Source organism: Rhineura floridana, chromosome 2, assembly GCF_030035675.1.
Source record: "Rhineura floridana isolate rRhiFlo1 chromosome 2, rRhiFlo1.hap2, whole genome shotgun sequence".
In the NCBI taxonomy this organism is placed as follows: domain Eukaryota; kingdom Metazoa; phylum Chordata; class Lepidosauria; order Squamata; family Rhineuridae; genus Rhineura; species Rhineura floridana.
Genome location: NC_084481.1, coordinates 79,284,671 through 79,300,498, shown reverse-complemented (window position 1 = coordinate 79,300,498; position 15,828 = coordinate 79,284,671). Strand labels below are relative to the sequence as shown.

Genomic DNA, 15,828 nt, shown 5'->3' with positions numbered 1-15,828 from the left:
TCCAAACAGCCAAGTTTTTAAGGCTCGGCGGAAGGTATCCAGGGAAGGGGCATGCCGAAGATCAGATGGGAGGGAATTCCAGAGAGTGGGGGCCGCCACCGAAAAAGCCCTCTCTTGGGCTCTTCTACCACTAACTTCCATCTAGTATTAGGATCTGGCACTTAAGCCTCAATTCTTCAAAGTGTTTGGTCTCTAATGAACTAATGGATTCATTGGGGCTTAGTTGATTAGAATGTTTCATCAGATGAGACAAGCAGCTGGCCACCTGCCTCCATGTTCTCAGGTTCTTCTAGATCCCTACATATGTCATTCAACCAGTATTTGTCAGGGCTACTAATACACTGTCCTTCATTTGTAAGGTTTCTCTCATTTTTCATTCTGATTACGTGATTTGTCACTTTAGAACCTTTATCAAATGGAATGAATCTACATTCTATGACCATGCCATAGAAAATCTTCAGACAAATTATTTGGCTTTATTTGAATGGATGCTGTTTTTGGTATAGCAATGACAATACAAAAGTGCCTTTGTTGAACTGAGGCCAAAATTAAATTAACAATGATGTTGCCGATGCAAAATCTGCATGCCTTCTAATAACAGAGTGCTTTTTGTTCTAATGTGCTTGTGTTTACCAGTTTCTATATAGCAATGCTAACTTCAGTAAGTCTTTTTGGTGCTTCCATCTGCTCACCCTAATTGCTAAAAAGAAGGATGGGGCTTCTATAACTTTTGTAGTTGGGTAGGAGCTGAGGTTCTAGCAGGTGCCGCTTTATTCACCTCTGCATTGCCCAGCTGCACCTGCTAAAATTCTCCCACATAGTTGCTTTATTTATTCCAAACATAAAATTTTATATCATTCTTCAGAGCAGTGGGCAATCAATAAAGTTAAAGATAATGCCACAATAAAGCAAATGGGAAACCCCCTACATTTTTAAGACATACACAAAATTAAAATGGCTGGGTGAGCAAAAATATTTTAGCCTGGTGCGATCAAAACTGCAATTTGGACACTAGGCAAGTCTCTATAGCAAAGACATTCCATAGATGGGGTGCCACTACCCAAAAGGTCCTTTCCTTTAGTATCTCATATTGTGCCTCTGATTAAAGACACCTGAAAAAGGGCCTTGGCAGAAGATCTTAACACATAGGCAGGTTACTTCGGGAAGAGGTGCTCTTTCAGGTATTTGGGTCCCAAGCTGTTTAAGGCTTTAAATTTAAGTACGGGCCCTTTGGGTTGGGTGAACAGATAGCCAGTGAAGTTTTTGAAACTGGTGTAATATATACATATAAACATCTGGTCATACCAGCCAAAACTCTGGCAGCTGTATTCTGAACCTGTAACAACTGAAGCTTCCAAGTTGTCTACAAGTGCAATCAATTTTTGATGCATTGCAGAAATCAAGCTAGGGGGTTACCAGAGCATGGATCTTCTTGATCACACTATTTAAGGTACATGAAGCCTGTTCTCCTTTGCAATCTGAGCAATGTATCAGCAAGGATGGGGGCAAGCCCAAAAATGCAATTAAAAAAGCCAAGAATAGTTTCTACCTTGCAATCTGGCACACTTCAACTCCATATAGGTCTTTATCAGAAAAGTGTTCATTTATAAAAAGAATCCACAGTGTGGTGGCAGGGGCAAAATCTTTAGTAACTGGAAAGTGCCATATATCAATAAAATTATTCATTATAATTCTGTAGTGCATACAAATTCTGATCTTAAATCATATTTCTAATATATCTACAATGTTATTTTTGAAATTTCAAAACAATTTAATATTTCAAAAGACATAATTGCAAGTGAAATAATATTTCTCCTCTACTGTAACATCCCCTATTCGGGACTGGCAATAGGACATGCCATGCATATGAGTTTAGTGGTAGATTGCTTAATATTGCTTCTCAAGATATATTACACAGAACACTGTATTTTCACATTTTTCTTTGCATACTCTTGTTTCTACCTTAAAGTAGTTTCAGATATACTAGTATCAAAATACTGGAGTAGAAAGAGAATTTTAGCTACAAGCTCTTGTGGTGGCATGTTTTTCTAACAATTGTCGAGAGTCAACAGTTCTACAGGTCCACGCTAGGTGTTGTGTAGAATCCACTCAACACAGAGATTCAAGGTTTCTTCTAATCCCTTTCATTCATTGAAGTCTCTTTTGAAATGCAAAGCACATGATTTCAAGCCATGTTATAAATATATATGATTAAATAGAAATATATGGCTTTTTAAGATCTCAAATTACTTGTAATACTTGCTGAGTACAGAAATATTATAATGACAGATATTAAAATAGAGCTTTTACCAGTTTGTGGGTTTTTGGTTTTTTTGGTGGATTCTTTATTTCTGTAAATCCTGACAAAACTGGTTTGTAGATCTCAACACGGGGATAAAAGATCCATCAAAATTGTTCTGCAGTTTGAATGTAAATATTGAGAAGAGTCTATTTTAAGTGCAACACTTATTTTTCTGGGAATACATTACAATAACAGCTGTTTCCATTATATGTGATTAAGTATACCTTGAACATTTTTGCAGTTTCCAGGGTAACTTTCTTTTTCAGTACGAGATAAAAGCCCTTAGCTTGGGGATAATCAATGTGGTATCCTCTAGATGTTGTTGGACTACAACTCTAACCATTGCTTGTGCTGGTTGGAGCTGATGGAGTCCAACAACATCTGGAGGGCACCATGTTGGCTACCCCTATCAGTAGTGTAGTGGTCCCTTCATGATAGCCACAGCCATGCCCTCTTCCATCTTTTTTTTCTAAAATGAGATCCTTGTTAATGCAGGCATCCCTAGGAGCCAAAAAACATAAAGCATGTTAGCTGCTGAGAAGAGTCTTCTTAGTGACTGACTCGCCTCCTTTCATTCTGACTGGCTCCAAATCAGCAAGAAAGGACAAGGTAGCATGTTAGAAGACTCTTCTCAGTGGCTAACCCTCTCTCCTTCCTTAGAATCGTAGAATAGTAGAGTTGGAAGAGGCCTATAAGGCCATCAAGTGCAACCCCTGCTCAGTGCAGGAATCCAAATCAAAGCATTCCCGACAGATGGCTGTCCAGCTGCCTCTTGAATGCCTCCAGTGTTGGAGAGCCCACTACCTCTCTAGGTAATTGATTCCATTGTCGTATTGCTGATTAGCTCATAGGATCAACATAGGGACCCTGCTCCCAAAAAAGTAAGGGGTCTAAGACTCCCTGAGTCCCCAGACGACTATGCCACTGCCTCATCTACTCTACTGCTTAGCCAGTTTTCTGCTTTTAAAGAGTATTATTTTCCTCTTGCTGCTTGGCTGTTTCTCACTATAAAAACATCTACCACCTGGTCCTAGCTAAGCAAACATTATGACAGCTATTACTCTTTTGATCCAGAATTGCATTACTTTTGTTCTTCCATTCCCTTCCATACACATCACCATGGTGTGCATAGGATGATCCACCTTTGTTTACTTGTGTATTAATCCAATAAAGGAATGGAAAAGTCTACTATGGTGGGGTGACCTCCCACATCCACCACTCTGTGGTGTACCTGTGGTGTTACGTTGTTTGCATACTGTCAAATGAGTAATCAACAGCGATAATGCTAATCAGCTAGGACGGGATGCCTGAATTGAATCTGAGCGTGCACACACACCAAATTAGCAGGCAATCAAAATTTTAAGGACTGATTCAGTGAATGGACGAGGGACATCTTTGAATGCAATGGCAAGTGTGCTGCCTTTGGCTGTGTTCTCATGTATTGCTGAATTTGGGCCAAGGAATACAAAAAACAAAAACAAATGCCATTTGGATTCTTAAGGTGGGTGTTTAATTCCAAATTCTGTACTCACAAACTTCAAACTCCATTTATGAGTAAGCTGCTTGAACTCTATGAATCAGGTATGTTTTTCAAAGATTAACATTTGATATGCTGAATGGCCAAATGGCTGAAAGTCTAAAATATTGCAGTCTAAGGAGGCTGGGTCCTCAACTCCAGATTTTTTATTTAAAAGCAAGTTCATCAGGAGGTTTTAGATCTTAGCCCCAGAATTGGATGTTAAAGTTTTGTGAGTTCTCTGGGTGCATAACGTTGCTGTGGATGCTTCAAGGGCCTTGCCATATTGGGGGGCTGGAATAGCAGAGGTAGCTCTTCATACTGCTGCTTTTGTGTTTTTTTCTGAATGATTTCAAGATTGCTGTCCCTTTCTTTTTTTGCCAAAAGTACATTGCTTGCTTCCTAGTGCCTCTCTGTTTGGAAAGCATGTTAGTTACACAATGCTCATTTCTACGTTGCTCTTGCTTGCTCTGCTGTTCCTGTGCCATTTAATCTCTCTCCCAATTGTAACTCTGTTCTCTTTCCTCCATGCTGCCCAAAAGGAGACAAACAGTTCAGAGGAGTCAGAATGTGATGACCTTGATCCCAACACTAGCATGGAGGTAGACCATGACGCTTTCTCCCCTCAACCCCACCCCTCACGACCAATACTACTTTCCCCAGAGAATTAACGTGTCTGTTTTAAATCGAGTCTGTGAAATCTTGTATGTTTAGTGGGATTTGCTGGGTCTGACTACTATTAGGCAGACCGAGGTGACCGTCTCAGCAGATTTTGGAGACTATTAAAGGGCAGCAAATTATCACTAATTTAATTTATTAACATCTTTTAAACTATTTTACATACAAAGTGCTAAATTGGCTTGGGGTTGTCCTGACTAAATTGCAAAAACATTCATTTGTTGAGGATTTTTTATTAAAAAAAAAAAAGGTGGCAGGGGGAGGATAAACATTCGAAAAAGCACCATCTTCCACTCTCTGCTAATTCCTCCTCCTGCACAATTATTAAAAATATATAGTAACATTCTGTTTTATATCCAATGTTCTGCCTTACATCTGATGATGCAACTGGAAGCAGTTGCTTTTTAATTGCCCATGTGGCCTTCAACAGGGAAGTCCTTAGATCTACTTATGCAAAGAAGAGCACAAATTGTCCAGAAACCTCATCCTGCTGTTACAGAGAATATGGACACACCACAACACTCTCAAAACATTCTGTAAAGCAGTCTTCCCCACCCTGTGCCCTCCATATGTTTTGGACTACTGTAGCTCCCATCAGCCCTAGCCAGCACAAGCAATGATGCAAGCTGAACTCCAAAGCACCTAGAGGGCGCAGCTAGAGGGCACCAGGTTGGGAAGGCTGCTATAAAGCAGATACTCTAGGTAGTACTGTATATTCCTTGGTCCAGATCGAAGTCCATACAGAGTTGGGGAAATGCAACTGCACAAAACAAATGAGTAATAAGCACCCAGTTATTACACAAAACCAATAATGTGGAAAGGCATACATTGACAAAACCTCCCTGAGTAAGACTTGCATCCAGGTCTAGCACACTGTGCTCTGATCCATGCAAGCTTTTCAGCAGTAGAACAATCTAACTTCATACGCCATATATACTTGCGCCAAACATTTGTAGGCTGCTATAAACTATGGAAAATCTGGACTGATACACCTCTAAGGTAACGGCTGGAGTGAAATGATCGGCGTTAGGTTCCGAGTGTGAAGTCACCTAATAATTTTTAGCATGTAACAAGTAGACTTGTAAGAACGGTTTTTATAGGCAGGATTTTGCATATCCTGTTCAGTTCTTTCCACGCCAATGTATCTTGGGCAAGCTACAACCTTGATTTTCCATTTTTACCAACATCCATGCTGTTTCCAGCAAACACTACCTGCATTTGTCAAATTATATCCCTTCCCCAAAAAGATTCTGCCAGTCTAAAACCTGGGGAACAGTATACTAAGGAACCACCACTGGCAATCATGTAAACATGCTCTTAATCATTACCTATGAGAAACTGCCATGTATTGACCAATATTAGCAGCTGCCCTCGGTCAGCATATTTGGTACAACTGAAGTGCATCTACCACTAAGACCTGGTCAGTATCAGATTCTGTTTAGTGAAGGGATGGGGAACTTGTGGTTCTTCAGATGTCGGACTCCAACTTCCATCTGCTCAAGCTGGCATGACTGATGGTCAGGGATGATGGGAGTTGTAGTCTGACAGCATCTGAAGAGCCATAGGTTCCCAATCCCTGGTTTAGTGTGTATTTATTTATTGCATTTATATTCCACCTTTTTTCCAAGGAGCTCAAGGTGATTATATATGGGTTTCCCTTCCCCATTTTATCCTCCAAACAACCCTGTGATGTAGGTTAGGTTGAGAGGCAGTGACTGGCCCAAGGTCACCTAGCGAGTTTCATGGCTGAGCTGGGATTCAAACCCTGGTCTCCCAGGTCCCAGTCCAACACTCTAACCACTACACCACACTGGCTGGCTGTGTACTAAAGATATATGTATATACTTCTTGAAACTAATGAAACTAGCCTCACAGATTTTATCTGTAAGGCAAATATGAAACAACAGGGCAGTGAATTCCTACCTCCCAACTTCCTTATTGTATTTGCTGTTAGCCAAACATTGCTGTGCTGATACCACTGTACTTGCTTTGCCTTTGTAATTATAGTTTATTTTCAAATCCTTCTAATAGAATATCCATTGTTGACCTTGCTGCTTTGTTTACATGAATGCGAAATCTATGGAGAAAGGAAAAGGAAGCCTAGAAGAAGATGAGATGCAGGGGGGGAAATTACCAGAGGGTCAGGGCAAGGTCTACAAGCACTATTCTCTAAAGTGCCAGCAACACTGGCTCTTGTACAAATGTGCATTTTGTGCTTCCCCATATATTTTGTCGTGAAAAATGAGCATGTCCTATTCTGGTGACAGTCATGAAATGTTTGACTCTCTGCAAAGGCCAGCTGTCTGGCCCCAGCAACAGTACCCTGTTGACTTGTAAAATGTTACAATGCTGTTTTGATACTCTCAATAGGTCTGAAATACTCATCAATAAAAAAGGACAAAAGACAAAGATCTGCTTTCAATTTGTATGGCCTGATATATATATCTATATTAGGGTTGCCAGGTCAGAGGCATCCCAAACCCTGATATTTCAGGGGTGGGGCCTAGTGATGTCATTAAGCATGATACATTAAGCATCAATACAGCTGGTATAGCACAGTGGGGAGGAGAGCCTGGCTGGGAGTCCAGGGTCTGTGAGTTCAAATCCCTGTTCGTGTCTCCTGGGTGTCAAGGGCCAGCTAAAGATCACCCCACAGTGAGTGGCTCAGGGGTTATGTGCCCTGCCACCCATGCAGCTGTGGGCAAGCTGCATAGTCCCAAGGGGCCCAATTGCTCCCCAGCTGGCAGTTGCGGGAAAGGAAGGGGCTGGCTTGTGCAACTGTGGCAAGCTGAGCAGGCTCTAGCCAGCCGGGGAGGACTAGCCTCAGAGGGAGGCAATGCTAAACCGCCTCTGAATACCGCTTACCATGAAAACCCTATTCATAGGGTCGCCATAAGTCAGAATCTACTTTAAGGCAGTTCATTTCTATTAAGCATCAACTATAGTTGCTTGGAGCATACCACTCGAACAAAAAACAATTGGAAATTGAGGTAGCAATCTTAGCTAAATGAGGGTGTTTGTAGGTCCAGCTGAAGTGATGAGCTCATTTCTTCTCACTTGCTTGGGGAGCCTGGGTAGGGAACATTTAATCTAGCCTACTTGCTTCTGGCAAGAAGGGTTCAAGTGCCCTCAGGCCAGGCCAGTCACCGGAAGGCCATTGTAGGAAGAAGGGAGTCTAGTGTTATGGAGATGTTAGATGGGAGCACTCAGGAGTAAAGATGGATGCCCCTTAAGACTACAATTGTAAACACACTTACTAAGGAACTAAGCCCCATAGGACTCAACAGGATTTACTTCTGAGTAGATATGGTTAGGACTGTGCTGTTGGTGAGGCTTGACTAGGGATCCTCTGCAACAATATCGATATCAAAATAGGGTTGGCAACCCCCTGCCTGCCTTTTGATGTGGTTGCTCCAAACTGAGCGCATGGAACCACTGTTGTTGCTTCTATGGCTATAAGGAAGTGATGTCAGAGATACAGGAAATTCAAATAGAAAAAGAAAAACAAAAGACAGTGATGAGTCCCTAAATGCAATACCATGCCAACCACAACAAGATTCCTATAAGACAGAAAACTCAGCATCCCACAACCAGTCAGGGTTTCTAACAAAAAAAAACACCTAGCAGCCAGTCAGCCAAGGTCTCAGAAATCCCCATACAGTACAACCTGATCCGAGGCTGCAGTTAGTGCAGGATGCTGCGGCATGATTGCTGACATGAGTGAGACCCTGTCAGTCCATAATACCTCTGCTCTGAAATCTGTACTGGTTATTGATTTGCTACCAGGCCAAGTTCAAGGTGTGCTTTCCATGTTAACAGGTGCCACGTAGTACTTGTTCTCTTGTAAGAAATGGATCCTTTAGCATGGCAGCACCGACACTTTGGAACTCTCTGCCTATTGACATTAGGTAGATGCCTTCATTGTACTCTTTTCAGCATCTGCTAAAAACATTCTTTGTTTAGACAAGCCTACCCAGTCATGAAGAATTATTATGCTTTTTATCTGTTTTTAACTCATTGTTGGTTTTATTATTTTGAATGTTTTTTAAGTACCTGTTTTTAACTGTTTTTGCCAATTTTATTATTTTAATTCCTTCATTAAACGGCTTTGAAGTTTTTTAAAATAAAGTGGTATATAAATGCTGTAACTAAAAGAAATTTCAGCATCACTGTGGCCCTTGGCCCTTTCTTCTTTTAGGAACAAAGGTATCTGCCTTATACCAACTCAGGCCATTTGGTACTATCTCAGTACTGATGACATGGATCAGTATTGGCTCTCCAGGATTCCAGGCAATAGTCTTTTCCAGACACTGAATTTTGGACCTTTGCATGCAAAGCATGTGCCCTACCACTGAGCTACGGCCTTTCTCCTGTTTACAAAAGTATCTTTTTAAATTGTTCTTTTCAATTCATTTCACTAATAAATGCAAGTATGCCTAGGGCACATCTACACCATGCATTTAAAGCACATTCAACATACATTTGAAGCACATGAATCCCACCACAGAATCATAGTAACTATAGTTTGTTAAGGATGGTGGGAACAATAACTGTGAGGGGGAAACTATACTCCCCAGGATTCTTTGGGGAAAGTCATGTCCTTTAAATGTATTGTGTGGATCTGCATTACTTCATAAACTTTGTCTGCATATATATCATTTTAATTAATTTTTAAAATGGAAATCTTCTACAGAATTTACTGGGTGACCATCTCTCAGCCTAATCTGCCCCTTAGGGTGAAAACAACAGAGAGGGACCATGATCACCTTAAGCAAAGGGGACACTTAAAATATAAAGGAAATAATAATGTACAACCATAGTGTAAAATCAGATACATATCGAGACATAGTATGAAGAAATATATAAATAAGCATGAATTTCAAAGGTGTTTATTATTTACATAACCTGTATAAGATATAGTGCAATCTTTTGCATGTTTACTCAGAAGAAAGTCCCAATGTATTTGATGGGCTTACTCAAACAGAAACATGCACAGGACCACAACCTCAAATGATAAGGAACGTCACTCACCCAACCCAAAATTCAGAATCATGCCACTTTCAGCTGTTTTGCAACTGTTTTATACTTTTTTCATGCTTCCTGGACTTTAAATGGATTAATTTGTTGTTGTGAACTGCCTTAGTTTCCAACCCTACATCACAGAGTTGTTGGAAAGATTCCATACACACACACACTGGAGATATAAAAATACATACATCCTATATAATAGTTTATTGTCAAAAGCAGTTGGTCATTGCAGAACATTCTTTTTTTAAAAAATCAGTATTAGTTTCTTACAAAATAAAAGCAGTGAACCTAAGTAAGCCCTGCCTAGTTGTTTACAAAAAAAAAAAGGATTGAGGGGGGAGAGAAAGATTTACAACGCAGTCCTTTGCTATGTTCACAGCACAATCCTATTGAATTCAATGGAGTTTACTGAGAGGTATGTGGAATTAGGAATTGCAGCTTTCCTCCCAGAAAAGTGAGTATAGGATTAAAGCTTCATATTAGGAAAGTTTTCGCAAAAGGCTCTGAAAATTAGACGAATAAACTGCCCTCTTCAACAGCCCTGAGAGCCAGTGTGGCATAGTGGTTAAAGTGTTTGACTACGACCTGGGAGACCAGGGTTCGAATCCTCACACAGCCATGAAGCTCACTGGATGACCAGTCACTGCCTCTCAGCCTCAGAGGAAGGCAATGGTAAACCACCTCTGAATACAACTTACCATGACCACCCTGTTCAGAGGGTCACCATAAGTCGGAATCGACTTGAAGGCAGTCCATGTCCATTTCTTCAACAGCCCAGAGCAATTTATGCTTGTTTGACTCCTTATAATTAGAAAAATATAACACATTGTAATTGCATCATATGCTGCAGCATGTACACTTTTTCAATTTTATGTTCAAATATTATTTGAAAGATAAAATGTACAATATGCTATTTTTGCAAGTAATGAAAAAACTGCATGTACAGTTTTATTGCAATCATAATTGAAATTGTTTACTGTGTGTGCATACTTACCAAGATCCAGCTGTGATCTTCAGTTCTCAATTTCCTTGTAGAAAGGTAATCTTGCTACTGATGAAAGTTATACACTCACTCAACTTCTGATGTGCAGACAAGCAGGAAAAGGAAACTGTTTTCAGGATTTGCAATGGCTTCTAGCTTTACCTGGAGGTCAGCAAATCTATTTCTATCACAACCCTGGCTTCACTTATTGGCTAAAAACCTGAAAGGGCAGGGATTAGAGCAACCAATACTCTACAGAAGTTGTGGAGAGAGGGCAGCTGACACTTTGGTGTATATCTCTTGAACCAGACCACCTAGAATCTTAATTAAGCTTAAAAAACCCTAAACTTAAAAGAAACTTTAGAAAATGAAAGCTAAGAGTCTAGAGATTGTGGTGACTCACCCAGAGAGGACCTCCAAAAAAGAGTCTCTGGGCAAAAAGAGGACACCTGGCAACCTTACCCTGTATGCAAATTTAGAAACAGTTACACTAATTTAAATAGACATACGATGCATCTTACCATAGTGGGGAACACTTTGACTAGGTGATCTGTATGCCTGCTCAGTCTGCTGATCCAGCAGGCTCTTCTTACGTTCTTAATCAGTTGAACTGTCTCGGTCTTTTTTGAGAGATCCTCAGGAATACCAGACTCAAAAGCTTGACTTTGCCTATACCTACAATCCTCTTTCACCTGTGGTCTGTCCCTGTGTTCTGATCCTTCATGAACTGAACTGCTTTGATAATGACAGTGAGCTTCTGAGCTTGGCTTTGATGCTGCATTAGGTATCTCAGTTTTAGATTCCACCTGAAAAACAAATTTACCCATACCAGCTTAGGGAAGGGCAGAGCGAAAATACTATCAGGTGTATTTGTTAACTCCTCCTTGAGCATCCCTCCTTCTAATTTTGTTCCTGGCCTTTAGATTTTCCTTCCTGTTGGACAATCAAGGGAAAGCTTTTTAATTGGCTGCTGTATAAAGGACTAAGCAATTGGAAACTAATTGTGGAAAGCAATTGGATTTTTTTTTACTGGTTGCTGGGTTGATTTTTCTGTCCACAAACATTGAAAAAGCCTCACGCTGAACTGCACATATTGGAAAAATCAGAAATTAGGCCTGAGTTACAGTCTAGGTGGCCGGCCAACTAGCTAGCTACCTAACTGTAGTGTACACTGCAATATTTCTACTCCTCTAGGGCTGTTTTCATCTTTTGTCATCAAATACTCAAGAAAAAGAAGAAAAAATAGCTTTGAAAGATTAAAGGGTAGCTATTTTTAGCACCCAATCCTGCTCTACTCGTTATAACTGCAGAATAAACAATCTCTTACTACTTATTACTACTACTTACAATATTAAATAGGTTTTTAATGATCAGTTGACTGAAATGCATTATGGTGTATACTGGATGGATGGATGGATGGAAGGAAGGAAGGAATGAACGAACGAACGAACGAACCCTGTGAGGTAGATCAGGCTGAGAGAGATTGACCGGCCAAAGGTCACTCAATGACCTTAATGGCTGAGTGGGCATTTGAACCCTGGTCTTCCAGGGATGCACAATTTGTGGCCCTTAGCTTAATTTCATGTAGCCTCCAGCAAGCAATCAGCTGAGACCTCTGCAAGATCAATCGGTCCTTCACCTCACAGCCCCACTGGATGGGGGGGGGAGAGAGAGAAAGGGGTGACTTTTGCCCACTTGTCACCAGCAAGGCACCCCTGACCAAATTACCCTCAAGAGACAAAACATTGCCCACCTGGGCAGACACTCTAACCACACTGGCTCTTCAGATTACCAGAAACTGGGGACACAGAACAGTCCTTCATGCCCTGTTTCTTATCTAGAGGTTGGCTGCTTTTGGAAACAGTATACTGAACTGTATGGTTGTTCAACCAGCAGGGCAATCATTATGTGTCTTAGGATGGTCCTTTGCCATTTCCTTCCAATCATGTTGATAACAGGGAACAGTGGAAGTTGTGCATTAGACAAGGACTTGGAGTTAGGGGAGCTGACACGTTTGGTTCCATAAATCCTTTCTATTGTCCTGCAAGTGGACTGACATGCCTTGCACATCTAGACTCTGGAAAATGGCACCCCAGTATCTCAAATTGGAACTTTTCGGATGTGTCTCGAGTTCCTCAGCAACCTTTGTCAAGTCACTTATACTTTGCTGAGAATTCCTCATCTAATTGTCCAGTTAAAAAAGACTTCTCTATTTCTTTTATATGTGTTTTTTTTCCAGATCATCAACCCAAACTTCATCCAGGAAGGTGAGTTAAAGATAGAAATATGCCAGGTTGTTTCCATGATCTAGAAAACCAAACATAGGCTTTAATTATATCTTTGCCAAAACAAGTCCTAGAACATCTTATCTACGTAATCAGCCAGGAAAGTAAGTCATGCATGACACCAAACATGTATCATCCACAGTGCCAAAGAATCTATTGTGTAGTGAAATAGTCATTTTGCACCCACATTCAAATCTTGTCTGATAAAACGTGTGGGGATATGTGTGTGAAATCAGATATTTATTACTCACCAATCATATTTCAGTATTATGTTACTTGGATAAATTCTGCTCACAAAAAATGAACACTACTATAGACTTGATTTGAATTTGATTCATTTGCTTTCCTTCCGAATTTGGTTCATTCAAATTTTTGTTTATTTTTAATATGCGAAATATTATTTTCATTATTCTAAGCCAGGGGTTTTCATCAGCCTGTATTCTGGAGACTCCTTTGTTGTTGTTGTTCTGGGAGGCACCATGTTAGTTACCCCTGTTCTAGAATTGGTCTCAGCATTCTTGGCAATGCATTGCAGTTCCATGGAAGAAGTGTGATGTAGGATTTCCTCGAGAAACATGTTGGCATGAGTTTTCTCATGGTAGAAGAGAATACCGGAAGGGTATGGAGAATTTCTAAGTAACATTTGTGTGTGCAAATGCTGAGATTTTCAGGTTCCCAAATTCTATGTGAGGACAGATGTTGATTTTATTGTTTGATGGCTGGTTTTACAGAAGGTATTGGATAATGTTTTTATCTCTCCCATTTATAAATGACATTTGGTACAACAAAGGCATCACTGTGGCACATTTTGTACCTTCAACGTCCTGCAGTCAGCTTTTATGTTTTTGGTGAATGTGATGTCTCTCTCTGTGTGGCCTTTGCTGCAGTTGCTCCAGAGTTTCTTGTACCTTTAGTGGACATCACCTGCTTGCTTGGTGACACAGTCATATTACAGTGCAAAGTCTGTGGACGGCCAAAGCCAACCATAACCTGGAAAGGACCAGATCAAAATATTCTTGACAACGACAACAGCACAGCTGCATATACAGTTTCCTCCTGGTACGTTCGTCTTTTTCCTTCTGCATTGTGATGGTATAAAAGCAGTAGTTACACAAAATGTGGCTGCATCAAAAACTATTGCATTTTTATTTTATTTTTTATTGAATTTATAAAGAACAAATACAATTAGGGGTTTGCATCAAAAATATTTCTTTTCACTATCACATTACAGAGCCACTCCTCTAGTATTAACAGTTGAACAAGGTCAACAGAGGAGCAGAATTTTTATAAATCATAATATACTGGTACAGGCAAAAAACTTTGCAGATAATTTGCAGTAGCATAAGTGACACATTATCCCCAAATGGCATAGAAATGTTCCAGGTCTTCAGATCCTTTTGAGACTTTTAAATTGTGTGTTATTTTCTCAGATATTGCTAGATCCCAGACATTTATGCCATAAAGACAATTGCAAATTGCATAATGTCTTCCATTTTTGAGCTGTGGAAATTCGATCAGCTGCCAACAGCCACATTAATAATTCCTTTGAATGAATACTTACTGCCTGAGTAAATTATTCATTCCAACATGTTTAGCATTGATAACTGCGGAGCTATTTGAATAACTTAATAAGCTTAGCTATTGAATTCAGCTACTGAGCCTATGTGTCCAAGTAAGTTAGATGAGCTAGATTTAAGACACTGAAATTGTCTTAAATGGTCTTGCTGTCCAGCACCCCAAGTGAAATAAATAAGCAAACCAGAATATAAGCACAATGTCCAAACTAGTGACTTGGTACTACTTCCTGTGTTATTTTACTTGATTGATCGCATACACCAGTGTTTTAATGTATGTGATTTATACAAAGGAGTTCTCTAGTTTTAAGAGAAGATACTTAGTGGGGCAAGTCTTTCAGGGCTGGATCTCCTGGGCATCTTCTCTTTAAAAAGATCCTGTTAAACGTTGATATCCTGCTCCATAGCTCCAAGAAGCCCTTAAAAGAGCTCTGATATTTTGCTACCTCCAGTGAAGAACAAGATGGTGCCCTACTGCACCACATTTTACGTACAGAAGCCGACCGTGCTGGCACTTGGATCTTACCTCAATACTGATAACAGGACAGTCTTCAGCACACCTGAGGGTGTGTAGTGCAGCCTTGTCTGCTAACACCTTGCTACCGCTCCCCTCTCCCCAGCATCCATTAGAGGAGTGTATAAAATTATGCATGGTGTGGAAAAAAGTGGATAGAAAGAAGTTTGTCTCCCTCTCATACTAGATCCTGGGGACATCCAATGAAAATTCAAGATAGACAAACGGAAGTATTTCTTCACACAGTGCTTTGTTAAACTATAGAATTTGCTACTTGGGAGACCAGGGTTCGAATCCCCACACAGCCATGAAGCTCACTGAGTGACCTTGGGCCAGTCGCTGCATCTCGACCTCAGAGGGAGGCAATAGTAAACCACCTCTGAATACTGCTTACCACGAAAACCCTATTCGTAGGGTCGCCACAAGTCCGGTCGACTTGAAGGCAGTCCATTTCCATTTTTCAGCACAAGATGTAATAAGGTTCACCAACTTGGACAGCTTGAAAAGGGGGGATTACACAAATTCCTACAGGATAAGACTATCACTGTTGGTTGTGAGCTACCTTCCAGTATCAGAGACAGTATGCCTCTGAATACCAGTTGCTAGGGAGCAGAAGTGAGGAGAGTGTGGTTGCTCTCATGTCCTGCTTGTAGGCGTCCCACAGGCATCTGCCTGGTGACTGTGAGAACAGGATGCTGAACTGCATGGGCTTTTGGTCTGATCTGGCAGGGCTCTTCTTGTCATCTTGCCCTCCCCCCCCCAAAAAAAGCAAAGTGGAAACTGGTCTGTTTCCAAAATAGTCAGGCTCAAGGGATAACTTCTTCAGACTGTCCTGCCCAGAGCCTGAGACATGAGATGGAGGCGAGGCTTGGTTTCATCCTTGTTTTATTAGGGTGATGGTTACATCCAAAGCAGTGTGCTTCATAAACCTGGCCACTCTAGCTCACTA

General features: G+C 40.7%; 1 protein-coding gene across 1 annotated transcript in view; it reads left to right on the top strand.

The window, feature by feature from the left end:
* Window positions 1-15,828, top strand: part of KALRN (kalirin RhoGEF kinase) — an 872,788-nt gene that overhangs the window by 838,952 nt on the left and 18,008 nt on the right. The window contains exons 51-53 of the mRNA XM_061609058.1: window positions 4,361-4,420; window positions 12,746-12,773; window positions 13,679-13,850. Coding sequence (XP_061465042.1) covers window positions 4,361-4,420; window positions 12,746-12,773; window positions 13,679-13,850 — 260 coding nt within the window. The remainder of the gene's footprint in view (window positions 1-4,360; window positions 4,421-12,745; window positions 12,774-13,678; window positions 13,851-15,828) is intronic.